General features: G+C 49.9%; 2 protein-coding genes across 2 annotated transcripts; both read left to right on the forward strand.

The window, feature by feature from the left end:
* The first annotated feature begins 7,229 nt into the window (after positions 1 to 7,229).
* Positions 7,230 to 14,779, forward strand: GPATCH3 (G-patch domain containing 3). Its single transcript, XM_004603481.2, has 7 exons — positions 7,230 to 7,702; positions 9,148 to 9,572; positions 10,362 to 10,536; positions 11,768 to 11,827; positions 12,359 to 12,480; positions 12,563 to 12,690; positions 13,816 to 14,779. Exons 1-7 carry the CDS (start codon positions 7,267 to 7,269, stop codon positions 14,030 to 14,032), a joined length of 1,563 nt encoding a protein of 520 aa, XP_004603538.2. The 5' UTR covers positions 7,230 to 7,266; the 3' UTR covers positions 14,033 to 14,779.
* A 146-nt stretch (positions 14,780 to 14,925) lies between these two features.
* Positions 14,926 to 26,737, forward strand: GPN2 (GPN-loop GTPase 2). Its single transcript, XM_004603480.2, has 5 exons — positions 14,926 to 15,534; positions 16,721 to 16,877; positions 20,714 to 20,874; positions 22,792 to 22,922; positions 26,064 to 26,737. The coding sequence occupies exons 1-5, from the start codon at positions 15,124 to 15,126 to the stop codon at positions 26,134 to 26,136; spliced, it is 933 nt and encodes a 310-aa protein (XP_004603537.1). The 5' UTR covers positions 14,926 to 15,123; the 3' UTR covers positions 26,137 to 26,737.
* The last annotated feature ends 244 nt before the right edge of the window (positions 26,738 to 26,981 follow it).

Here is a 26,981-nt window from a genome sequence, read left to right on the forward strand (position 1 = left end):
TCCTCCAGCAATAAGGCCAGCCTGCCCAGGCCCCACCCCTTTGCCAGTTTGGATTCTTCTCACGGGGGCCAAGTTAATTATTGCTTGGGAGAGGTCATTCACTCAGGGACAATAGCCTGAAAGTCATCACTTAGGTCTCCCTAAGGTCCCTCAGGATAGGGAGCACAACTAAACAAGCAAGTGCCCTTGGTGGCCACTCAGTACCAGTATCAAGGCACCCTTGTCCATTCCCCAGTCATCTCTGGACACCCAAATGAAACAGAGTACGCACACCTCAGGCCTACAGTCCCTTTTACACTACAGGCCACACAGCTCAGAAGCATGCACGCCGTGGCCTGGCCATCTGTGTGCCTGCCATGCAGTCCAGACTCTCCTCAGCGATATATGCAGGACCCCACTCTGCAACTCCCACCATGAGACAGGCACTCAGGGCCAGTGACACAGACCCCACAACCCCTCACACAAGTGACTCTCTCATAACACACCATGCCCTTCAGCTCTGCCTGACACAGGAAAACTCCAAATGTCCCCCAAAAGAGACAAACCTGCATCTTCAATCTCTTCCCAGAGCCTGCAATTCCACATCAAGTTGTCCTGCTCGGCTTCTGGGACCACAGCTGATTACTCCCTCAGCCCATGTTGACTCCAATACCCAACGTCCGTTCAGTCAGCCCAGGTCCTGTTCAATTACTTCCCACCCCATCAGAACCAACACAAACCCCCAAGTAAAAGTTTCCCCCTTCTCCTCACCCCCAGAATCCTTTCCCTGCCTTGCCCTGCCTGTCTCTGGCGCCCTGAACCCTTCTCACTGGAGGAAAACACAGACCACTGTATTTTTCTTTTGATTTTGTTTTTGGGCCACACCTGGCAATGCTCAGGGGTTCCTCCTGGCTCTGCACTCAGGAATTACTCCTGGCTGTGAACAAGCGACCATATGGGATGCTGAGGATCAAACCTGGGTCAGCTGTATGCAAGGCAAACGCTGTATCCGCTGTACTATTGCTCTGACCCCACACAGACCACTCTGGAGGTAATCATCTGCTCACAGGCACCAGGTCCAGTTGATTCTGACTTGGGCTCCTGTTTTCATGTCCTTCACTCACTGCCTCCTTAATCTGTTGCACTCCTCTGATCCCGTCTATCTTCCTGCCTCTGACCTTTGTCCATCCCTCCACCCCACCCACAACTGCCTTTAGGAAGCGCCTCTCCCTCCGTTCCCAGCCTTGCCCTGTAACTTAGTGTCCCATAACCCCATGCGGTTTCCTTACTAGCCCTACCCTACTTCTCTGCCTGTCTTTTTCCTACTCTCTCATGCGGTAAGGAGCTAGACTCCTGCCTTTCCCATGCCCTACCTCTAAGCTTTCTGCAAGGAACATAAATACAAACAGCAAAAAATGAGTAAGAGTCCAGAGCCTGTTATGAGAGCATGACATATACTTCAGGAGATGCAGTTTTTCCCAGGGGGAGAAATGTGTCTCCACTGTGGAGGGAGCAGAGGGAACCAGCTCAAACAGGGTCCACTGTTACTCAAGCTCCAGGCTGATTGCCAACAGTCCTGGGACTTGAACTCAAGCCTGTGTGACTCTGGAGGCAGGACTTTTGCCACAGGCTCAGGCTAGACTGGATCATGGCCAGGATGAAGCTGTCTGGTGCCAGCTCTGACACGGATACATCTCTATCCCCGCAGTCCTGACCCAGTCCTCTGGCCCAGCCAGGGATGACTCAGGAATGCAGCTGAGAGGCTGTGGATATGGGCCAGCCTCAGGTATAATTTTATGGTCATCATTATCTCCGCTCCCATTAGCCAATTCATTGACTGCTTATTTAGCAGCCAGGCGCTGATGCTGACATGAGCCAGGGGCTGGGCTGGCAAACCCTGCCCTGGGGCCATCACAGAGCCTAGAACCCATGATGTCTGCCAAAAGCCAATACCCATGGGGGGTAGGGACACTCCCTGTGGTGCTGACAGAGCCACCAGAGTTATAACTGGCAGTGCTCAGTGGGTCACATAGTGCCAGTGCTTAAAATCAGGATCTCATATAGATCTTCTTTCTTTCTATCTATCTTTCTTTCTTTCTATCTTTCTTTCTTTCTTTCTTTCTTTCTTTCTTTCTTTCTTTCTTTCTTTCTTTCTTTCTTTCCTCTCTTTCTTTCTCTTTCTCTCTTTCTTCTTTCTTTCTCTTTCTTCCTTCTTTCTTTCTTTCTTTCTTTCTTTCTTTCTTTCTTTCTTTCTTTCTTTCTTTCTTTCTTTCTTTCTTTCTTTCTTTCTTTCTTTCTTCCTTTCTTTCTTTCTCTCTCTCTTTTTCTCTTTCTTTCTGGGGGGGGGGTGGAAACATACTTGGCAACGCTTGGGTGTTACTCCTGGCTGTGCAGACCATATAGGATGTCAGGGATTGAACCCAGAGTTGGCAAGGCAAATGTGCAAGGCAAATACCCTATGTGCTGTGCTACGGTGTAGGCCATTTTACCATTTGAGCCACATTCCTGGCCCCTTGATTTTCACTTGTACAAGACCTTTGTACAAAATGTCAGAAGAGACGGTGCACAGAGTAAATGAGAGAAATAAGCAACAGCCCTGCCTTCATTAAACCACTGGTTAGGGGCTGGAGCAATAGCACAGCGGGTAGGGCATTTGCCTTGCATGTGGTCAACCCAGGTTTGATTCCCAGCATCCCATATGGTCCCCAGAGCACTGCCAGGAGTAATTCCTTAGTGCAGAGCCAGGAGTAACCCCTGTTCATCACTGGGTGTGACCCAAAAAGAAAAAAACAAAAAACAACAACAACAAAAATACTGATTAGAACAAAGACATAAATAACTGGAGCTGAGTGATCCATACTGATACACATGAAAAGTAAGAGAATGGGATTAAAACTGCCTGGAGGTGGGAAAATACTTTACCCATATGGGGACTGCCTGGAGAACAGGATTTGCCAGGTAAGCCAGGGAAGGCCACAGAGAGGAAAAGGAAGACACAGAGGTGTTGGAGGGCCGGAATTCTCAGCTCACTGCAATGGGCTATGGGTTCCAGGGCAGTGAGAGACAGACCTGAAGTGTAGACAGACTCAGAAGAGCAACTGAGAAAGGCACCAGCAATGCAACTGGAGGGAGCGATAAGGGCTGAGGAATAAGTGATAAAGTCCTGGAATTAGGATTATAAACGGACCTCTGATTCCTGGCAGATATTCCTGGAAGACACTAAATAGTAATCAGCAAGGGGAACAGAGATAATAGAATTGGTAAGGTGCTTGCCTTGCACAATGGCCAAACCAGGTTTTATCCCCAGTACTCATTATGGAACCCTAAGCCTCACCAAGAGTGATCCTTGAATTCAGAGCCAGGAGAAAGCCCTGAACACTGCTAGTGTGGACCCCAAAACAAACAAACAAACAAAAACACTCACTCCAGTCATACTCTGATCTGGGGTTTTAACCAAACAAAATCATCCCAAAATATATTTAAAAACCTTGATGCTAAGGGCTGGAGACATAGTCTCCAGTATGGCACTTGTTTTGCATGGGTTCAATCCCCGGCATCCCATATGGTCCCCTGAGGGCCTCAAGGAATGATTCCTGAGTGCAGTCAGGAGTAAGCCCTGAGCACATTTTGACACCAGACCCAAAGCCAGAAGTTGTACTGAGGAGAACATGGGCAGAATAGTCGACGATACTGACTTCAGAGACAGCATCTTCAATGATTCAGTGACTTTGGTTAAGAAAACGATAGCTGGAGCGTTAGTACAGTGGGTTAGGTGTTTGCCTTGCACGCAGCTGACCCAGGTTTAATCCCTGGCAACTGATATGGTTCCTGGAGTCCCACCAGGATTCCTGAGTACAGAGCCAGGAATAACCCTCAGCATAGCTGGGTGTGCTCCTTTCTCCCCCCCCCAAGAAAAAAGAAGTTAAAATAAATGGAACCAGAGAGAGAGAGAGTACAGATGTAAAGGTACCCAGTTGCCTGCCACTACCCCCAGTTTGATCTCAAGCATCACAGCATCGCTAGGTGCAGTGCAACATCTCCCCCAAATACATAAAATTCAGATATATCACTGTCCTCGCTACAATTACAGTTCATTAGATCTACTTTTATTTTTTGATTCATCCATATAGATGGGTTTCTTGTTTGTTTTTGGCCCATACCTGGTGGTGCTCAAGGGTCATTCTCAGCAGTGCTCAGGGACCACTCTGCTCAATACTCCGGGGTTGCTCCTGGTGGTACTTCCAGGGAAACATGTGGTGCTGGGAAGCTGGACCTCCCACAAGCAATGCACACACTTGGCCTGTTGAACCCTTCACATCTCAGCCCTTCACTTTTCTTTAGATTTTATTAATATTATTTGGTTTTTGGACCATACTCAGCAATGCTCAGAGATCACTCTTGATGAGGCTCAGGGAACCATATGTATTTAAACTTATGGATCAAACTTGGTTTGGCAGCATGCAAGGAAAATCCTCTACCTACTGTACTATTGCTTTAGCCCCCAAATATTTATAGTAACATTAACACTGTCTACCCCATCCTCGAATATATGATGTTGGGTGAAAAGTAAGTTAGTTATGGGGCTGGGGCGATGGCTCAAAGGGCTGTAGCACATGTTCTGCATGCAAAAGCCCCCAAGTTTGATCCCCATCAAGTTCCTACTACTCGCAGGTATGACCCCCAAACAAATAAAAATAGATTAAATATTAAATAAAACCCTGACCACTGCCAGGTGTGGTTCAAAAAACAAACAAAAAACAAACAAAATTTTTTTCAACATCATATATCAGAGATTATCAGAGATTATCATCAGTACTAAATGCAAATTTTTATAAGGTATACTCCCAGCACACACCCAGCAATTTTAAGGTAAGGGCTATGTCTTGCAAATATTAGGCATGTGCTCTACTGCTTGAGCAATACCTCAGATTCCTAAATACCACTGAAACAATGATGAGTATTTGTATGAACTGTCAAATAGAAAACAAATCTGATCTTAGTATAGAGTATTTGAAATGACTATTCAAGAAGGAAAGGAACATGGCAATAGGGAGAAGCAAACTGCAGCAACTTAAGATCTGGAAGTATGGGGGTCTGGAGCGATGGTACAGCAGGCAGGGCACTAGCCTTGCATGCAGATAACCCAGGTTCCATCTCCAGCATTCCCTATGATCTCCCGAGCACCACCAGGAGTGATTCCTGAGAGCATGGCTCTGAGTAACCCAACCATTGCAGGGTATGGCCCCCTAAAATATATCAAAAAATATCTGTGCCCACCAGGAGCAGTTCCTAAGTGCAGAGTCAGGACTAACCTCTGAGCACCCAGGGTATGACCAGGGTATAGTCCAAAAACAAAACAAAAAAAAAAAACAAGCAAATAAAAAAAAGCTGCAAGTGTCTTCAAGGTTACAGGCTTTCTCTCACAGGGAGGAGAGAACAAGACTAGTAAGAACTGAGTGTGATAACGTGGGATGACCATGATGGGATACTAGATCAGAGAACGGTTTAGCCTATTCTCAGCTGCTAAACAGGCATGGTCTGCTGTTTGTTGTGTGTATTGGGGAGGGGGGTGCAACTTAGGAACCTCAGAAAGGAGAGGAGTTCAACCAGCATTTGGTTAGGAAACATTTTGTTCTGGACTGGAGAGAGAGTACAGGGGTTAAGGCACTTGCCTGGCATACAATAACCTCAGTTCAGTCCCCAGCACTGCATATGCTCCCTCAAGCAGCAGCAGGAGTGATCCTTGGCACAGTTAGGGATATGCTCTAACTGTACAACCGGGTGTGACCAAGCAAATTGTTCAGAGCATTATGGTCAAGCAGTTCATCTAAGAATTTGTGAGGCAAAGATTAAATTTTGGAGAGTCTGTGCCTAGCCTGTAATGGGTAAACAAGGGGGCATCCAATGAGTTTTCTCTAAGTCACATAAATTTATTTTTTAGTTTTTGGATCACATCCTGAAGCACTGAGGGGGTACTCCTAATACTCGGCGTCCATACGGTGAGAGATCCAACCCAGGGCCCTAGCTTGCAAAACATGTGTTCCCCACTCCTAAGTCATGGAAGGAGTGGTGTTTCTTTGCAATTAACTGTGTTCCAGAACACAAAAGAATGGAGAGGTTTCTTACCCAGTTTAACATTGTCAATTTTGATACAAATGTGCAGGAATTTTTTTAAAATGCTGGAATCAAATATTCACGTAGCTTCACTTTTACTGGGTTGTCATCAGCTTACATGTCCACCAACAGTACACAAGAGTGGTGGTTGCTCTGCATTGTCACCACCAGTGGAGGACTCAAAGAACTTCTTGTCAATGTAGTGGATATGCTGTGGTCTCGTTTGCATTCCCCTGCTTAATGAGACAGAGCATCTTTCACTGTTTCTTTCCTGCCTGCGTCTTAGGCCAGTTTTCAACTGGGTTGCTCTTACTGATTTGTGGGAGTTCACCAATATGTTTCAGAAGACTGGATTAATGACTGAAAAGGCTTTGAACTAAGGACTAAGATTGAAGAGATTTGGGGGCTGGAGCAACAGCACAGCGGGTAGGGCGTTTGCCTTGCACGCGGCGGACTCAGGTTCGATTCCCAGCAACCCATATGGTCCCCTGAGCACCGCCAGGGGTAATTCCTGAGTGCAGAGCCAGGAGTAACCCCTGTGCATCGCCGGGGTTACCCAAAGATTAAAAAAAAAAAATTGCCCGATCTGGGGCCAGAGAGATAGTAGAGAGAATAAGGCCGTGCAGGCAGGCGAAACGGGTTCAATCCCCAGCAACCCATACGGTCCCTTAATCAGCGCCAGGAATGATCCCTGAGTGCAGAGCCAGGAGTAAAGTCTGAGCACAGCCGGGAGTGACCCACAAACAAAACAAGTGCCCGTCCTGATCAAGGAGCTAGGTCGAAGAGCTGAAGCATGAGCTCTGTACAAACATGGACTTCCATGAACCTCCCGGAGTTACCCCAGAGTACTGAGCTCGGAGAAATCCCCCGCCACGCCAGGACCACCGGCTGTGGCCACAAAACAAAAGAAAAATGCCCCTCACTGGCTTCTAATTTGGTACTAACTAGAAGCTTACGTAAAAGTTCTGTAACCCATTTCTCAGGTGATTTTCCCCATCATCACCAACTCCCTCCATGGGAAACGAAGTCGAACAACCACTTTTCTGGAACTCCCCAAACTCAAATCCACAAAATGGGAGGATAAATCCTGGGATCCTAGCAACGCGGACTTCCGAGAACCGTTTACGATATTCTCGCGAGCGTTGGTTACAGCCGGTCACGTGACCATTCAAGATGGCGCTGCCCGGTGAGGCGGAGGAGGAGGCAGTAGTTTACTTAATAGTGAGCGGTATACCCTCCAGGTTGAGGTCGGCCCAGCTACGAAGCTACTTTAGCCAGTTTCGGGAGCAGCGAGACTGTGGTTTCCTCTGTTTCCACTACCGGCATCGGCCTGAGCGCGCCCCGCCGCAGGTTGCTTCCGACTCTTCCCTTCCTGCTGGCGACCAGGTTCTCACCCAGCCTTCAGTCACAGATGGCCGTGCTCTTTCCACTGGGGACTCTGCCCCCTCCCAGACCCGCACCTGTTGCTGTGTCATCTCGATACGTGGGGCGGCTCAAGCGCAAAAGTTTCTTCGCATGTATTCGGGCCGCCAGTGGCTGGATCCTCAGGGGACTTGGTTGCCGGGTCGCTGTTTTGTCCGCCGACTTAGACTACCTACTGAGGCATCAGGTATGAGTGGGAGAGATAATAGACTGGACCCTATCGCTGAGGCACCTGTCTGGGGCGTGCGGGGTGGGCTGAAAATGCATTAGATCTCTGAAGACGTCTGTAGACAGAGTTTTAGTTTCCACCTGCACGTTAAATTAATGCGGGGGGGGGGTGTGGGAAGCATATTGGGATGGGCTTCCATTTCCCAATTGGTCTCCCTTGAGAGTCCTTTGTGTGCCAGGTTGCACTGAAACAGAATGAAATGGGAAAATCAGATTCTTGATTCTTTTAGTTTTGGGGCCATCCCTGAGCAGTGCTCATGGCTTACTTAGGGATCACTTAGGGATCACTCCAGGCGAAGCTTGGGTGATCGGTGCCCGGGATCGATTCAGGGTCAGCCGCGTGCAAAGCAAGCACCCTGTCCGCCGTAGTATCTCTCCAGCCCCTGCCATTCTAGTTGTTCACAGTCAGCACTTTTTGTATATGTACTGGGTACTATTCTGAGCCTGTCCTTTTCTTGTTGACATCTCACAGCTCAGTATTCTAGGAGGTACATATGAGGGATACAAAAACTATTACTGGCCTGAATTTATAGATCTAGTTAGTAGCAGAGTAACAAAAACAAAAGCAGGTATTTTGCTTTAGAGTCTTTACTACCATGTGCTGTGAAATGATAGGAAGGAGAAACATTTCCTAGAGACATTGGGAAATGTGACTTTTAATTTATATTTCAGAAGATAAACAGGAGATTACAAGAAAGAATGGTGTTCAGCGCATAGAGGAATAACACTGGTTTAGAGCATTTACCTTAGAACATTAGTAACCTTGCAAACATATGGTCATGAGTTCAGATCACCAGTGTCCCATATAAGGCCAAATATCATTATCTTGGAAGTTTTGCCTATGAGTTCTCTCTGTCTCTCTCTGTCTCTGTCTCTCTCATATGCATGCACACACAATACCATTCAAAATAAAGCAAAGACTTAGCATTTGCAAAGATAAAAACATGTAGAAGCTCAGGAAATTTACAGAGCATGTTAAAATTTGTTAGAGTGGCAGTGGGGGATTCATAGTTAAGAAGCAAATTGAGGGCTGGAGAGATAACAGGTTGCAGTGCATATTTTGTGCATGCTGGAGCCCTAAATTAAATCTTTGAACCACATGGTCCTCCAAGCACCAATGGGAGCAACTCTCAAGCACAGGGCCTCCCCACCCCAGTGCTTCAATGTGGCCACAAACAAGAGAAGAAAACCATACCTGGAAGAAACATGTGCTTGACTAAAGTGATGAGAGATAATAAGATTTCTAGATGGATCTGATGGACTGGAGGAAGGTTTCCATACTCCAGAGAGGCTTGAAAGGGAGGAGCAGCGTTAGACTCAGGTGTTTAAACCTTGACCGACCCACTGCTCTCCCAAGTGTCCTGAAAGGCTTAACTTCAAGAATGATTCTCTCTCCCTCCCAAGGTTTGGACTCCTTTCCCTTCCAGACCCGGAAGGAGCTGCAGAGTCGGAAGGCCAAGAGTGAATCCTTTACTCTGGCTGACCTGAAACAGCTGCCAGAATTGAACCCCCCTGTGCTCATGCCCAATGGAAATGTGGGCACTCCACTTCGGATCTTTTTGGAGTTGATCCGGTCCTGCCGCCTACCTCCACGGATCATCACCCAGCTGCAGCTTCAGTTCCCAAAGACGGGTTCTTCCCGACACTATGGCAACGTACCATTCAGGTACGAGGACTCTGAAATGGTGGAACAGGAAGAACATGTGTACACAGCCGAGGGGGCCGAAATACCTCAGGGAACCTGCCTGAAAGACACACCAGCCAGCTTCATTGGAGAGCCAGAGGAGGAAGGGGAGAAGGAAGAGGAAGAAGAGTCGCACTCAGATGACGTGAGTTACCATGAGCTGCCCTGTCCCTGCTGCTCTGGCAGTAATTCCAGAGGCTTCCTGGTGTATGACTAGGACAGGTACCCCTAGGGTTTGAAGCCAGGAGCCTCTAGAAGAGGTTCCCAAAGGCATTCTGAGACCCAGCCTATGCCCTCAGAGAGACTAAGATCTCCAGAGATAGAGCTAACATCTGGAGGGACTGCATGGTGTGGCGATGGATTTGCATAGGGCTGTGACACACTCTTAGGACCCTGTCTGGAGCAAGTCACTGTCCTCCGCTGAACCCAGATTCCCTCATCTGTAGACTGGGAAGAACAGTACTTACCTAATAAAGTCATTGGCAGGAGAAAAGACACTAACATACGTGAAGGGTTGACATGGCAGACAAGTGTTCTTATTCCTTGTGACAAAATATGTAAAGGCCTTAGCATAATGTGTCCTGCTAAGCCCTGACAAGCTGAGAGCAGGGAGAGCGCTGAGGGCCTCCTCCCTGGAGTCTGTCGGGGTTGAGGGAGGAGGAGGATTTCATCAGGTGAGGAAGAGAGGTGGCAGGAGTGAGGATGTTTCAGCTAGAAAGACAACGTGACTGAAAGCACAGTGGGCAGAGCTTAGGGTGCTCAACTGTTGAGGTGACAGCAGTGAGGGAGATGCGGCCAAGGGCCAAATATACCTGACTTCTCAGAAATGGGGCCCACGTGGGGCCATTGTTACAGGCCTGTGTGCCTGGTGCTGCCTGCCTAGGGACTGGCAGGCCAAGAGGCCGGTGGACAGTTGCTTCTTCTCTTCCCCCAGGACGATGACCGGGGTGAGGAGTGGGAGCGGCATGAAGCGCTGCACGAGGATGTCACCAGGCAGGAGCGCACCACCGAGCGGCTCTTTGAGGAGGAGATTGAGCTCAAGTGGGAGAAGGGCGGCTCCGGCCTGGTGTTCTACACAGATGCCCAGTTTTGGCAGGAGGAAGAAGGAGGTAATGCTGGGGTCCTGTGGGGGCAGCTGTAATGCTGGCAGCCTGCTCGGGGTGGGGGTGGGTGTCTCTAGCCCAAACATTGCTTTCCAGGCAGTGAGCCTGAGGACCAGGCAAGGCTTCCATTGTTGGCTTGTGGCAGGCAAAGCAACCCTTTATTGTTTTCTGTAGGGTAGAGGGTGTGGGACAGCACATACTGGTGCTTGGGGATCCATGTGGCCACCAAATAAGGGCATGACCAGGCACCATTTTTAGGGGTGGAGAGAAGTGCTCGCTTTGGCAACACCCCTAAAATAGGGATGAAGAGAAAATGTGCCCCAACCCTCAAGTTCTGAATGTCTCCTACAGGAGAGATTTGGAAGTACAGTCGGGTCTGGAGAGAGTACAGTGAGCAGGGCACTTGCCTTTTGCTTAGTGATCCACCAATAGTGGTTCAGTCCCAGGCACCACATGTTTTCCCCTGCTTGGGTATCTCCAGGAGTAAGCTCTTTTTTTTTTTTTTTGGCTTTTTGGGTCACAGTCGGTGATGCTCAGGTGTTCTCCTGGCTCTGCATTCAGGAATTACTCCTAGCAGTGCTCAGGGCACCATATGGGATGCCAGGGATCAAATCCAGGTCAGCTACATGCAAGGCAAATGCCCTACCTGCTGTACTGTCACTCAAGCCCTCTTTTTGGGTTGGTTTTTTTTTTTTCTGTTTTCTTTTTCTCTTGGCTTTTTGCAGGCATAAGCTCTGAGCACTGCCATTGAGGACCCCAAAACAAAACCAAAATGCAATCAGAAGCCCTGAGTTCTAGAATATACGCCCAACTTGAAGTTTCACTCTTTTAAAAAATAAGTTTTTATTAAAAAAACTGTGATTTACAAAGTTACTGATAATTGATTTTGTTTTGTTTTTGTTTTGCTTTTTGGGTCACACCCAGTGATGCTCAGGGGTTACTCCTGGCTCTGCACTCAGGAATTACTCCTGGCAGTCCTTGGGGGACCATATGGGATACCAGGGATCAAACCCAGGTCGGCCACAGCAAATGCCCCTACCTGCTATGCTATTGCTCTGGCCCCACTGATAATTGATAATTTTAAGGATATAATATTTTAACACTAATCTCTAACCAGTGTCAACTTCCTCTACCAGTGTTCCCATATTCCCTCCCCACCCCGGCCCCCCCCCAGGTTTGACTCAAACAGAACTGAGAGTCCTTAGCTCCCTTTGCCTGATGGTTTTCTCTCCCACAGACTTTGACGAGCAGACGGCCGATGACTGGGACGTGGACATGAGTGTCTACTATGACCAAGGTACTGGGCCGGAGGTGGTGCTGGGCATGTCTCCTGGTCCTGAAGTGACATTACCAGACCCACTTAGCAGAGACTGAAGCAGGGGACCAGTTTCCTTGGGTGGCCCAAGGAGGGGGTTCCTCTCCTGAAAAGTGTGTTTGCATGTACTACCCCAAGCCAGTGGTGGCAAAGCCTCTTTCTTTGTACGTAGGAAGAAGCTCAGCATAGACAACCCTCAGGGTCTTTAGTCACAGTGGGCTGGCCCTGCAGAGGGAGGGGCAGATTCACAAGTGACCTGCCCAGGGAAGGTGAGGGCAGGGGAAATAACCTGGATTGATTCTGTCTCTTGTTAGTTGGCCCTGGGACATCTGTGCACCCAACTTTCCTCATCTGTGGGATGGGAGCATTGGGGTTCATACTCTTGGTGAGCTTTCTCTCAGGAGAGAGAGACTCAGAATACCAGAGTGGAAGATGTCAGTCTCCTGAGGTCTGAGAGACATGATTTCCCCTCCTGTTGGGAGACAGCTAACACCAGCTGTGCTGTGTCCTCAGATGGGGGAGACAAGGATGCCCGGGACTCTGTCCGCATGCGCCTGGAGCGGAGACTCCGAGATGGCCAGGAGGATGGCTCCTTGGTGAAACGGCAGGTGGGCAACTTTGAGCGCCACACAAAGGTAAGCACTGCGCCCTGGCCACCCACTTCTCCCTTGTTTGCTTCCCTGGAGCGCCGTCTCAAGTTTTCTCTCTCCTCCACAGGGCATCGGACGGAGAGTGATGGAGCGCCAGGGCTGGGCTGAAGGCCAAGGCTTGGGCAGCCAGTGCTCAGGGGTGCCCGAGGCCCTGGATAGTGATGGCCAGCACCCCAGATGCAAGCGTGGATTGGGGTGAGTGGCTGAGGAACCTCCCTGAGTGGCCTACACTAGCCTTTCAGCTGCACTGGGATTTTCCTATGGTGTCGACATTAGAGTCAGAGAAGCTTAGGGATGGACTCCAACAGAGAAGGAAGAAGATCTAGCACATTTTGTTGTTTTGTTTCATTTTGTCACATTTAAAATCCTTAAGCCTTGATTCCATCACTGATCTGGAATGTCATTCCCCTAATTTGAGATTTGGAAGGACTGGAGAGATAGAGTACAGCAGGTAGTTGCATGCAGCCAACCTGAATTTGATTCCCAGCATCCCATATGGTCCCCCAAGCACCACCAGGAGGGATTCCTGAGTGCAGAACCAGGAGTAACCCCTGAGAATTGCCAGATGTGACCTCCCGCCCCGCCCCCCCAAAAAAAAACCCTAAAAAACACCACCAGATTTAAGAGGTTTAGACTTGTTGCTGTTAGGGAGTTGCTTTTACTCTCTACCCTGTTTAAAATTAACGCAGCCAGAAGTGGATACTCTGGTGATGATGTGATGTGGGAATTACATACCTAGGAAACATCATTAACAGTATCATAAATTAGGGGCCAGAGCAATAGTGCAGTGGGTAGGGCTCTTTCTTCGCATGTGGCTGACTCAGGTTCGATCCCCAAAATCCCATATGATCCCCCAACCCCCACCAGGAGTGATTCCTGAGCATCGAGCCAGGAGCAAAACCAAAAACGGTATAAATCAGAGCTTCTCAATCAGAAAAAATAATGAAAATAACATGTTGACACTATCAGTGGAAGAATAAGGGGTTGGAGAATAATATCCAAATTTAAAGGTTTTTATTATGGAACACACCAGATGTGTATTAGCTTCTTTCCTGCTTTCTCAGTGGCTTCACTGAGTTACAGAAGCTCTCTCACTGAGAGCCCTTTCTTCTTCTTTTCTCCTTTTTCCTTTTTTCATGGTGGGAGGAGGGCTCTATACCCAGAGGTGCTCAGGGCTTGTTCCTGGTTCTGTGTTTAGGAATCACTCTTGATGGTTCTCAGGGAACAATATGCAGTATCAGGGATCGAACCATGCATACAAGTACCTTAAATTTGTACTATCATCTCTCTGCCTCCACTGAGAATACTTTTTAAATACAGGTATCATGGAGAGAAGCTGCAGCCATTTGGGCAAATGAAGAAGTCCCGTGGAACAGGCTTGGGGCTCATCTCCACCATCTATGATGAACCCCTGCCCCAAGACCAAGGGGAGTCACTGCTCCGTCGCCAGCCACCCACTAGCATAAAGTTTCGGACAGAGATGGCTTTTGTGAGGAGTTCCAGCCGTGCCTGCGAAAGCCCTTCGGGGCCAGAATGACAGTTTTGGGGGCCTTAGTATGGATCAAACTGCACAGTGCTATGTGCCTCTGTCCTCCACTGAAGTGTGAAGAGATTCTGGGAGCAGCTTGTTCTGGGTGCTTCTTTCTGAATTCGCCTTCTAGCCTTCTACCTCCAGGACATTTTGTTTTTTGGGGGGCCACACCTGGCAATGCTCCAGGTTACTCCTGGCTCTGCACTCCAAGGGATCACTCTTCGTGGTGCTTGGGATGCCAGGAATCAAGCCTCAGCCAACCGAGTTTAAGGCAAACACCGTATACGCTGAACTATTGCTCCGGCCTGTCCAGGACGTTTTTACAGAAAGCCTCTCCACTCTACTTCCAGATTAAGGATTAATGACTTCTCTTTGGTCTCCTAACCCTATTTCCTGTTTGTGGGGGCTAGACTCGGTTTGGCCCAGTTTGCTTCCGGTGTATCTTGAAAAGTTGTATTAACTGCGTTTTTAAGAACCACCTTCCCCGTGGGAGGCATTAAGAGTGGATCTCCGTGAAAGGGAGGTATACACAGGAAGTATCATTAACAATATCATAAATAAGGAGCCAGAGCAATAGGGTAGTGGGTAGAGGAAGAGAGATTTATGGTGCCTGGTAGACATGGTCTTGAATCAGGCCCTCCACTATTTCTACGCCTCCGGGTTAAACTCAGCTGACAGCTGAGAGGTGGAACTGTGGAAGGTGGCCCAGATATGCGACCTGAAGAGAGAAAATAAATTAAGTTTACCACCGCGTTTCCTTTTGTTACTAACTGAGCCTGTAGGGAGTGTGGAGCAAGATTTCCCCTGCGGGATGAGCCCCGCCCATCCCTCGCTGGAGAAGCAGCGCGGCGCTGGCCACGCCTCCCGGCGCTTGCGTCAGCGACCTTGGGGCGGGACTTCCTCTCAACGCCTCTCCGTTTCCGGCGCGGTCCGGATGCCGGTGCTGGTCCCGTCAGTGCCCCGCTACTGGCGGCACTCGTGGGGTGCCGGTTCCTGCCGTGCCGCTTCTGGGGCTTTGCGGCGCTGCGGTTCGTGAGCGGCGGGCATCCGGCGGCCGCCCGTGTGGCCTCCCCGCCGAGCTCACCTGCTGGGCGCCCATGGCGGGGGCCGCCCCGGCCACGGCCTTCGGGCAGGCGGTGATCGGGCCGCCGGGCTCGGGGAAGACCACGTACTGCCTCGGCATGAGCGAGTTCCTGCGCGCGCTGGGCCGGCGCGTGGCGGTGGTGAACCTGGACCCGGCCAACGAGGGGCTGCCGTACGAGTGCGCCGTGGACGTGAGCGAGCTGGTGGGACTGGGCGATGTGATGGACGCGCTCCGGCTGGGGCCCAACGGCGGCCTGCTCTACTGCATGGAGTACTTGGAGGCCAACTTGGACTGGCTGCGTGCCAAGCTCGACCCCCTCCGAGGCCACTACTTTCTTTTCGACTGCCCGGGACAGGTGGAGCTCTGCACGCACCACGGCGCGCTGCGCAGCATTTTCTCCCAGATGGCGCAGTGGGACCTCAGGGTGCGTCTCGGGTCGGGCACGCCCATTTTGCAGACGGAGAAACTGAGACAGGGAGGAGGATATTTGCCACGCCCCCATGTCACACAGCGAGGTAGGGGCCTACTGGCTTTGGAGTAAAACAGGTGTGAGTTCGGATTCTGACTCTCCCGCTGACTCGCTGTGTGGCCCCTGGGTAAGTCAGATTTATCTGGACCTCAGTTTTCTCGTCTGTAAAATGAGTGTCATTACCCAGTTTGGGATTATTTGGAACATGGACATTAGAGGGGTTATGTGGAAAATGGCATGGTGATTGTTGCAAATTGGTGGCTAATAATAAGTGGAAGAATGAAATGGGGTGCAGAGATGATGGGGGGGTGCAGAGTGAGAGTATAGAGGGTAAGGTACTTGCCTTGCACTAGCCAATCTGGATTAGATTCATTCCTGGCATCCATTCCTGGCATCCCATTTGGCCCTTCTGACTTTTATATTTTTATTTTTTTGCTTTTTGGGTTAACCTGGTGATGCATAGGGGTTACTCCTGGCTCTGCACTCAGGAATTACTCCTGGCAGTGTTCAGGGGCCCATATGGGATGCTGAGGCTCAAACCTGGGTCGGCCACGTGCAAGACAAATGCCCTACCCACTGTGCTATAGCTCCAGCTCCCCCTTTTGACATTAAAAAAAAATAACTAGAGTAGATAGCATAAGGGGTTGGAATGCATGGTTGGCCTGCTTCAATTTCCTACAGCATGATTCCTTGACTTCTGCAGGTAGTGATCCATGAATGCATCAAGCCCACCCAAAATACTGCTAAGTGTGGTCCCAAAACAAAAAGGAGCCAGTGCAATGGGAACTGTGCCTATTTCCATCTGGGGACAGTTAGTAAGAGGCATCTTGCAAGAAAAAATGCTTCGTGGACTGGAGATAGTGCAGTTAAGGCCCTTGCCATGTTTGTGGAATACGTGTGTTTGATCTCGATCATCACCAGCCATGATCCCTGAACACAGCAAAGTGCAGCCCAAACTCCAAAAGAGGAAAGCTTAATAGCTCCTAGATAAGGAAGTGAGTGCAGCCATTAGAATGGAACAGAGGCAGAGGGGGACTTGCCAGGAAGTTTGCACTCTGGATTCAGAAGTGACTGATCTGGGGAGGCTATGAGGGGTCCTGCCCTCCCGACCACTCTCACACTGTTTCTTGTACCCTCCCAGCTGACTGCTGTCCACCTGGTGGATTCTCACTACTGCACAGACCCAGCCAAGTTTATTTCGGTGCTGTGTACCTCCTTGGCCACCATGCTGCATGTGGAGCTGCCCCATGTCAACCTTCTCTCCAAGATGGACCTCATCGAGCACTATGGGAAGCTGGGTAAGAACAACTGACCGAGGCAGAAGAGGAGGGCAGCAGTGAAGCAAAGTGAATTGGAGAGGCTGCTCGGGGCACCAGCATGGCCTGATGGTATTAGATACAGGCTCCTGTCTGTTTATTTGGTGCCACTCTCTAGGAGATACCGGGTTTGGGGGGTTGGGAGAACTCCTGAGATTTCTTTTGGGGGAAAGCGGCCGCACCTGGCAATGCTTAGAGGATACTCCTAGCTCTGCAGTTAGGAATCACTCCTGGAGGTGCTCAAGGAATTGTATGGGATGCTGGGGATCAAGCCTTGAGTTGGCTACTTGTGCTGTACTCTCTCTAGCAGCAGCGTTGTGTATTTCAAGACTTTGAAGTGATGGGACATTGACTGGTTGGGAGTCGGGAATGAGCAGATTGGAGAGAAGGAACCAGCCAAGGGAGAACCATTCTTTAAGTAGAGGGGTCAGTTGGATAAGTACTCTAAGAAAAGTGCTTTCTGTGTTGAAAGTAAAGGGGTGAGGAGAGCCCAGGGAAGCTGGGATACAGTGGGGGAAGAATGACAGGAAATGAGGTCAGAGAGATGCTCAGGAGCAGAATTTGTGCTGATGAAACTTAGAGGATAAGTAATTGTTGAGGAATATAAATCAAGAGAGTAGCATGAGCTGAAAGGTCATTCTGGCTGCTTTGTAGGGAATTAACCAAAAGGGTCAAAAGTAAAGACAGTGGGCCAGAGAGACAGTACAGGTGTTAAGGCACTTGCCTTGCTTGTGGCTCACCCTGGTTCAGTTTCCAGCACCACATAGTCTCCTGAGATTGGCCAGAAATGACTTAAGCACAGATCCAAGAATAGCCCCCACCTCCCCCCACCACGCAAAAAGAAAGAAAGGAAGAAAGATCCTTTAGAGGTTTTGTAGCAGCCCAAGTAGTAATAGTAACAAGGGAGAAAAGTAGATTTAGACTTACTTGGGAAATAAATTTTGTGGCTTGGTTATAAAGACAGAAATTAAGGTAAGGGTGAGACTCAGGTTTCTGGGTTGTGTGTGTATGTCTGTGTCTTTTATTGTTGGGGGTGGGCCCCACTTAGTAGGGAGTGCTTGGGACTTACTACTGGCTCTCTTCAGGGATCACTCCTAGCAGGGCTCAGGGGACCCTATATGGTGCCAGGGACCAAACCTAGGTCGATCACATAAAGGCAATTGCCCTGCCTGCGTACTATCTCTTCAGCCCCAAGACTCAGGTTTCTGACCAAGCCAGTCAGAATAAGGCACTGTTTGTTGAGGTGGGAAAGATGAAGGAGAAGGACGCTGGTAGCAGGCAGAGGAAATGCCTAAGGCCCCCTGGTCAGCATGTCCTACCTTCCTTCCCTTCATTCTTGGACCACATCCAGCCATGCTTAAGGCTTATTCCTGGCTTTGCACTCCAGGATCACTCAGCAGGGCTCAGGGAAACATAGTGAGTCTCAGAGATTGAACCTGAGTTGGCTGTGTATAAGGCCTTAGCTGCTGTACTATCTCTCACCCCTAGCATGGTATTTCTGCAAATTTAGAGCTTTACTCAAATCCGGGACATCCCAGCCACCACTGGAGAACTTAGGAGAGAATAGCTGAATGTCCAGCAGGAAGCTGGAAAGGAGAGTGACGTAATGGCCCTTGCCCAAGGAGGCTGCCTGGGTGCCAGTCAAGACATGGGGAGAGTACCTCAACCCAGAGTCCTGGGTCATTGTCTCGCAAGCTCAGAACTCCCCAGCCACTTTTTGGGGGGCTAAGGTCACAATGGTGGTGGTGGGGATTATGCTCAGGTTGGTGCTAGGGAGAACATGTACCAGGGTTTGGACTCAGGGCTGCAAAGCGGGTGCTCCAGCCTGTGGGGCTATGTCCCTGGCCTTCGGGCTTACCCCCTGGCACTGTGCTCAAGAGTCATACTTGGCAGTGCTCAGGTGCCCGAGATTAAACTTGGGTTGGCTACATGCAAGGTAAGCACCTAACCTTCATACTGTCTCTTCACCCCATTTTTTATAGCCACATTTGGCATAGCCCAGAGCCCAAGCCCTCTCCCCCTTTACTGCCCCCATCTCAGGTGGCTGTGTGATATCCTTGGCCTTTGCACTCTTGACTTTTTTCAGTCACCCTCATATCTTACTTGCAGGTCCCAAATGGCATTTGAAGCCCAGAGATCTTACATGAATACCCTGTAGCCCTGGCTCAGTCACACAGCTAGTATGTTATTAGAGATGAAATCTAAACCCAGGGGCCAGAGCAGTAGCACAGTTGGTAGGTCTATTGCCTTGCATGCAGCTGACCCAGGTTTGATCCCCAGCATTCTGTAAGGTCCCCTAAGAACCACCAGGAGTGATTCCTGAATGCAGAGCCAGGAGTAAGTCCTGAGCATTGCTGGGTGTCCTTGTCCCCAACCCCCAATAAAAGGAAAAAAAAAAAGAAGTCTAAACCCAAATGTATTGTTTATTTATTTGGTTTTTTTTTTTGGCGGGGGGGGGCGGTCACACCTGGCGATGCACATGGGTTACTCCTGGCTCTGTACTCAGGAATTACTCCTGGTGGTGCTCAGGGGACCATATGGGATGCTGGGATTTGAACCCGGGTCGGCTGCGTGCAAGGCAAACGCCCTACCCTCTATGCTATCACTCCAGCCCCTGTATTGTTTATTTTGAGGGGAACAGGCGCTCCCAAGTGGTGCTCAGGAGGCCACTCCCAGTAATAGTCACCCACAGGGTGGTCATTGGTCAAGACTGCAACCCTGCAGTGCCAGGGACCACCTGTGTCACACCAGCGATGCTCAGGGTTCTCCGGGCTCCACCCGGCAATGCTTGGGAGCCATGTATTGCTGGGGATCAAACCCAGAACGAATCCTGCTCTGCCACCCTGGCCCCGGTATTAAGGTTCCTAAGTCAGGGAGACACATCTGTCAGGTAGTCCAAGACCAAGGCGGACTCAGGTGAGTTTCTAAGTAGAAGTAGGAATTAAGGAGCTGAGTTGGGGAGCGTCTGTGTTTCTCTGAGTCCCGGGCTCCTTTTGGGACAGACCTGCCGAGTAGCCCAAGTACTTGTTTGTTGGGAAGAAGTGAGCAGCCCACCCTCCTGTCACTGTGGCCAGTTTGTGTTCGTAGAACTGAGTCAGGGCACTTGAGTCAGCTGGTCTGGACTTTCCTTGTGCATTAGAGCCCTAACCCAGAAAGGGAACGTGATTTACCCTGGCCGAGTGCACCTGTCATGCCATTTGCGGCGTGGACAGTCTCCATGTTGCATGTGCGGGCGCTGGGGCTGGGGACTGAGACTGTCCTCCACAGTATTCAGTGTCATTGTTTACTATCATCAGCCTCTTCTGTGGCTTAGAGCACTTAGTCCTCACACAGCCCCTTCAGCTGGGAGAGCCGGAGGTGAAACCAAGTAGTTTTTTGTTAGAAGTTTATCGCAGCAAATGCTGGGTGAGTGAAGGCATCCAGAAAGGCACGAGAAGGAAGGAAACATGCTCTCTGTCTCCAGGACTCAGGGGTGGGGGGTGGAGACTATGGAGGTGCGACATATGCCATGCCAGATGGAACTGGATTATCTGTCTGCTGTTTGCAGGGCAGATGCCTTCCCCACTATACTATCTCCCCAACTCTGTCCTCATATCACAACTCTATCCTCACATCTCTTTGTTTGTTTTTAGGCCACACCTAGCTGTGCTCAGGGCTTACTCCCGGCTGACTTAGGGGACCATATGGGATGCGGGGGATTGAACCTGGTCAGCCATGTACAAGGCCAACGCCTTACCTGCTGTTCTGTCACTCCAGCCCCCATGTCCTCACATCATTAATGTGAGCCAGCTTTTTCTAAATGTCGCTCCTCTCCTTAGCCTTCAACTTGGACTACTACACAGAGGTCCTTGACCTATCCTACCTGCTTGATCACCTGGCCTCTGACCCTTTCTTCCGACATTACCGGCAGCTGAATGAGAAGCTGGTGCAGCTCATTGAAGACTACAGCCTGGTCTCCTTCATCCCTCTCAACATCCAGGTACTGGCAAGTCAGAGGTCTCGTCTCCTGGCTGTAAACTGTTGGCACCTTGTAACCTTCCCAAGCCAATGATTATAAGAGATTTACAACTTAATGTGCATGTGGGTTCAAACAATAGTCTTTGTTCAGGGTCCATTGTTATCATTTGGTCCCCTGGATTTCAGGAGTAAGGGTGGTACTGGGCAGGATTCATTACAAAGATGGGCCAGACTTCTCTGTTCTGTGCTGCAGGAACATCTCAGCACAGATGCCCTTCTCAGTGTGGAGAGGGAGGCCAGGAAAGACTCGCTGTCCTTCAGTGTGGTCCTGATGCTGACAGCGCAGAGCTATGGTCGTCCTGCCCCTCTCAGTCCCTGCAGAGACATAAGCACGTGTTAGAGAAAGGATTATACTGCGAGTGCGTTAGAGAAAGGATTATACTGCGAGTGCGCTTATCTCTTTCTTCCTTAGTGTCACACGTTTTTCCTCTATAATAAAGAGAAGGGGCTGGAGTGATAGCACAGTGGGTAGGACTTTTGCCTTGCATGCGGCCTACCGAGGTTTGATTCCCAGCATCCCATATGGTCCCATAAGCACTGCCAGGGGTAATTCCTGAGTGCAGAGCCAGGAATGACCCTTGTGCATCGCCGGGTGTGACCCAAAAAGCAAAAAATATATATAAAATAAAATGAAGGGAAGTGATTCCTGAGTGCAGAGCCAGGAGTAATACCTGTGCATTGCCAGGTGTGACACCCCCCCCCCAAAAAAAAATATATATATATAAAATGAAGGGAAGGGCCAGAGCAATAGTATAGTGGATAGAGTGTTTGCCTTGCACGTGGCCAACACAGATTCAGTCCCTGGCACCCCATAAGGTCCCCTGATCCCTCTAGGAATGATCCCTGAGTGCAGAGCCAGGAGTAAGTCCTGAGCATTGCCAGATGTGATCCACTCTACCACCACCATATATATATGTATCTATATATCTTTTTAGAGTCCAGAACGATTGTACAGTGGGTGGGGTGTTTGCCTTGCACATGGCCAACTTGGGTTTCATCTCCAGCATCCCTTAGTGGTCCCCTGAGCCCCCCAGAAGCTATTCCTAAGTGCAGAGCAAGGAGTAACCCCTGAGAACTGGGTGTGGCCCAAAACCCTAAAATGAGGGGAAGGAGAGATGACTCAGCACTGAGAGTGACGCCAAGCACTGTGCTGAGCACTTCACTGGGTGAAGCCTGAAACAGAAGAATACAGTGAAATGAGGTGAAACTCCCACTTCGTCAGGCCTCTCGGCTCATCTGCCCCCACATTGTCTTGATCTGCTCTTCTTTCTCGTGCCATGATGTGCGCGCTGCCGCTAACACCGTTCGTTGGAGCAGAAAAGGGGTTCTGCACATGATTTTGACTGCCTGTAGTTAGCGAGGTACTGTGCCAGTGGATTCTGTGACAAATGCATCCCTGACCTCAGGGACACAGTCAAGTAGGGGAGGCAAGGTGTACCCAGGCGTCGATATAGTGATAGGGCGAGAGCTGTGGAGGAGGACGCCGTGGTGTGCACAAAGGAGAATTTCTGGGGCTGGAGCAATAGCACAGCGGGTAGGGCATTTGCCTTGCACGTGGCCGACCCCGGTTCGATTCCCAGCATCCCATATGGTCCGGTAATTCCTGAGTGCAGAGCCAGGAGTAACCCCTGTGATCGCCGGGTGTGATCCAAAGAGCAAAAAAAAAAAAAACGAGAATTTCTGTTCAAATTTGCCTGGGTTTGTGGTCAGGAGAGACGGAGGTAGCCAGGCCTCTGAGAACACATACTGCCATCCGGGCTGAGCACCCGAGTGAGGCGAGATCGAGGGAGCATTTCGAGATCACAGCAGTAAGGTACAGTCCTACCTTGATTCCACTGCATTGTGTCACTCAACAGCTGTTTTTCTCCTCCCCTTTCAGGATAAGGACAGTATTCAGCGAGTCCTGCAGGCTGTAGATAAAGCCAATGGCTACTGCTTCGGGGTTCAAGAGCAGCGAAGCCTAGAGGCCATGATGTCAGCTGCCATGGGAGCCGACTTCCACTTCCCCTCGTATCCTTACTCTCAGGCGCCCCGGCAATGGTCTTGTCTGGCCTGGTTGATTTCATGTGCAGAGCTGATCTGGAGAAGGCGTCAGGATTGCTGGTACCTGCAGACAGGCGAGGATTTTTATTGGAAGGAGCAGTAAATATCTGTCTTCAAAAATGGAAGGGCAGGTACTGGGGAGACAGCTCCAGAGATGGAACACATGCAAGCATGCTCAAGGCCCTGAATTTGAACCCCGACACAGAATGCCCCCCTCAGCACCTCCCCTGTGTCGTTGGTTTGACTCTGACGATCTCCACCACTGCTGGGTCCCAGCATTGAAGCATCAGGTTCACTCACACAGCTTGGCTAGTTGCCATCAGGAGTGTTAACCTGAATGCTGTTTAGGAAATGTGCCTCCCCCCCACAAAAAAAAAAAGAAAAAAACATGGAAGAACATTGATTACTAGGCAAGCTGTAGGGGTTCAGTCTGGCACGGGAGATTAGTAGTGCAGTGGAAATCTGGAGTTCCTTGCTAAGGAGCTTGGAATTCAGCTTGTGAGGAGCTGTGAGAGCCAGTGGGATAGAATACTATGGAGTGTACATTTTTAAGAGGCCCCCTCCAAGGTGGAAAATGCATTGAAGGACTATGTTTGCAGCAGGAGAGTTTCTACAATCTAGGTGAAGAGAGATGAAACTTCAGTTGTGAGAACAGGAAAATGAGTGCAAGTTGGGAAAATGCTAACAGGGCTAAACTCAGAATTGGTGACTAAATGGTTACAGGATAGGTGGAGGCGGAGTAGACACCCCAGGGATCTGACTTAGTCCAAATGGTTGTGTAAAGGCAAGAAAGGGAAGAGGAGGGGCCTCTTCCGCAATAGTTTAGCGGATTGGGCAATGGCCTTGCCATGTGGCGAAAGGTTTAATCCTGAGGACCACCATTTAATTCCTGAGTATTGCTGGGTATATTCCCCATGGAGGGGGGCGGGGGGAGAGGAAGAGGAGAGAACAGACTTGTCACCTGAATGAAAGGAATGTAAGCTGGCAGATGTGTGGCCTTTAAGAGGGACTTGGGGCAACCAGGGCCGTCCGGGAGTCAGCTGGAACTAGAGCAGGTTTAGTTAGCCTTTGGGGTGGAGCACAAGCCTGTGGGGTGTCCCTTGGTTCTAGAGGCCCAACAGGAGGCAGGCTAGGGAGGTGCAGGCCTTACAAGGCTGATAGTGTCAGGGACTCGGCACCTACACAGGACTGTGAGAAACAGGTTGGCTCCAGGGGGGCTTGGGGGCAAAAGACAAGTGGTGACCAGCACTGGTAGCCTGTATTCAGCGTTTTCACTCAGCATTGTAACAGTCACAGCCAGATAGAACTGGAAAGGGACCAGGAGCCGTGTTAGGTGCTGTGGGCGGGGTGGCTTAAAGAGGGCGGGATACTGGGCATCTTGTTCCTCTGATTCTGAGTGACCTACAGGTCACCTGCACAGACACAGGGCATTGACTCCTGAGGCAATGTGAAGCTGGGCATAGGCAACGAGTGATCAGAGTGAGGGCAAGGTCGGCTGGGCGAGTGGGTCCCTAGGTCTAACTGATCGTCTGAGGTGGGCTACCTGCTCCACTCAAAGGATGTCACATGGTTCTTGTTCAGTCCCTCTTTTTTTTTTTTTATTTTTGGCTTTTGGGGTCACACCCAGTGGTGCTCAGGATTACTGCTGACTCTGCATGTCTCTGCACTCAGGAATTACTCCTCAAGGTGCTTGTGGGACCATATGGGATACTGGCGATCAAACCCAGGTTGGCTGTGTGCAAGGCAAATGCTACCCATGCCACCCATTGAACTATTGCTCTGGCCTATCATTCAGTCCTTTTTTTTAAATTCTTTTGGCCTCCCTGGAAATGTTTGCTAGACCACCAAGCTATACTGGAGGGGCATGCAGTGCAAGAGATTGAACTTAGGGGCTTCTGCATATAAGGCTTGTGCTCCAGCTCTGTGAGCATTCTCCCTGTTCCTCAGCCCCCTTTTATGGAGAAAGCTCTGGGGGCTCCGAGAGTGGCCGCTCCCAGGATGAAACATGGACGGCTCATCCCTCAGTTGTGGTGTCTGAGTTCTGGCATTGGAGTCATCTGATTGTCAACCCAGACCCCCACAAGGCAGCTTCAGTCTCCGTCAGTAGCGTTGTAAATCTTATTGTGAATCTGATTTGCCCTTGATCTGCCTGCTCTCCAGAGAGGCTGAAGGCACCCAGTGGCCCAAGCAGAAATTCACTGTTCCTTTGAGCAACCATGAGCTCCCTCCCTGGCGTTAAAGAAAAGTCACCAGGATCTGGAGTGATAGTACAGCAGGTAGGGGGTTTGTCTTTCAGCTGACCCAGGTTTGATCACCGGCATCCCATATGGTCCCCTGAGTGATTCTTGAGCATGGAGCCAGGAGTAACCCCTGAGCATCAACAGGTGTGACCCAAAAACTATAACAAACAAAAGTCACAAACATTTGAACATCTGCAAGGTGCCTGGTGCCATCTTAGGCACTTGTGTTTGTTGTCTCATTTGATCCTCACAACTCTTCATTTTTATTTATTTTTGTTGTTATTTTGAGGCCTACCTGGTGATGTTCAAGTGTTATTCCTGGCTCTGCACTCAGGAATCACTCCTGGCGGGACTCAGGACCATATTGGATGCTGGGGGCCAATGCCCTGCCCACCTCATCATTCTGGCCTCAACAACTCTTAATTTATAAAAAGGACTATTTTTGGGTAGGCAGGGGGGTCGTGGAGGCCACCTAGTACTTCTCATAGGCTACTCCCAACTTGGTGAATGGGGAACTATGCCCAGTAGTGCTGAGAACCATGTGAGGCCAGGCATTAAACCTTCACACCCCTCCCTGCAAAAAAAAAAAAATTCTCTAAGCAGAATTCTCCCTTCTCCCCGCCCCCAGTCTGAGCCCCAAAGCACTGCCATCACACAGCTGTAAGTTAGCCGCCTCTGCACCTATGATCCTTGGTAGTGTGGGGAACAGTCAGACACCAGAGCATTGGGACTGGAGTATCCATTCATTGATCCTGGGACTTGAAGTTATCAGAGGTGGGTGAGCGGTCTGCCAGGTGTGACTGGCAGCAGATATGGGTAGTTTTCAGATCTTGCCCAAACTTGTTGATCTTAACACACCCTCCCTTAGCACCCTGGGCCTCCAGGAGAAGTACCTGGCCTCCTCAGACCAATCCGTCGAGCAGGAAGCCATGCAGCTGTAGCAGCAAGCTGAGCTCTGGAGAGCTGTCACGGCAGGAAGCCAGCGCTCGGGTCTGTGACGGAGGCAGAGCCAAGGACACAGGCCACAGCCAGAGCTGGAGGGGCTATGAGGATGTTCAGCCCAGCAAAGGACTGCTAACCAAAAGGTCCCGGGCCCAGCAGAGAGACCAACCGCCAGATCTTTATCACCCTCAGCGCTGCGAGCTCTGGGGGCTGCTGCCAGGATTGCCGCAGTGGCTGCACTTCCAAACTTCTAGGAAGAGAGGAGAGCAGGTCGATGGCAGAACAAGGGACCACCACCTTCCCTGGGAGGAGCTCTCTCTCCATTCACGGTGCTCCCCCAAGTACAGGCCTTACTGGGGGGCTGCGATCACAGGCAGCCTTTCCTCCTTGTAGCATCTTAAGAACTTGGTTTGCACTGTATTAATTTCTTGGTTTTAATTGTTTTGGGCAAGTATTAAACTAGTTTTGCATTTATGTCTATTAAAATTTGAATGTGAAGATGATTGATATGAAGGGTAAAAGAGTGATTTGAAGAAAAAGATTGAATATATAAAGTGACATGATGTAGTATGGCAAAAATTAAAGATGCTTGGGACCAGAGTGGTAGCAAAGCATGTAGAGTGCTTGCCTTGCACATGGCTGACCCAGAGTCGACCCCTGGCATCCCATACTGGCCCCCAAGCATCATGAGTAACCCCTGAGCATAGCCAAGTATGGCCCCCAAACAAAGAAATTAAAAATGCTTTAGGTGCTGGGGAGATAGCTCAAAGGATTGGAGTGCCTGCTTTATATGCAGGAGGCCAAGGTTTGCTCCTTGGCACCCATGGCCTCTCAAGCATTGCTG

This window comes from Sorex araneus, chromosome 5, assembly GCF_027595985.1.
Source record: "Sorex araneus isolate mSorAra2 chromosome 5, mSorAra2.pri, whole genome shotgun sequence".
In the NCBI taxonomy this organism is placed as follows: Eukaryota; Metazoa; Chordata; class Mammalia; order Eulipotyphla; family Soricidae; genus Sorex; species Sorex araneus.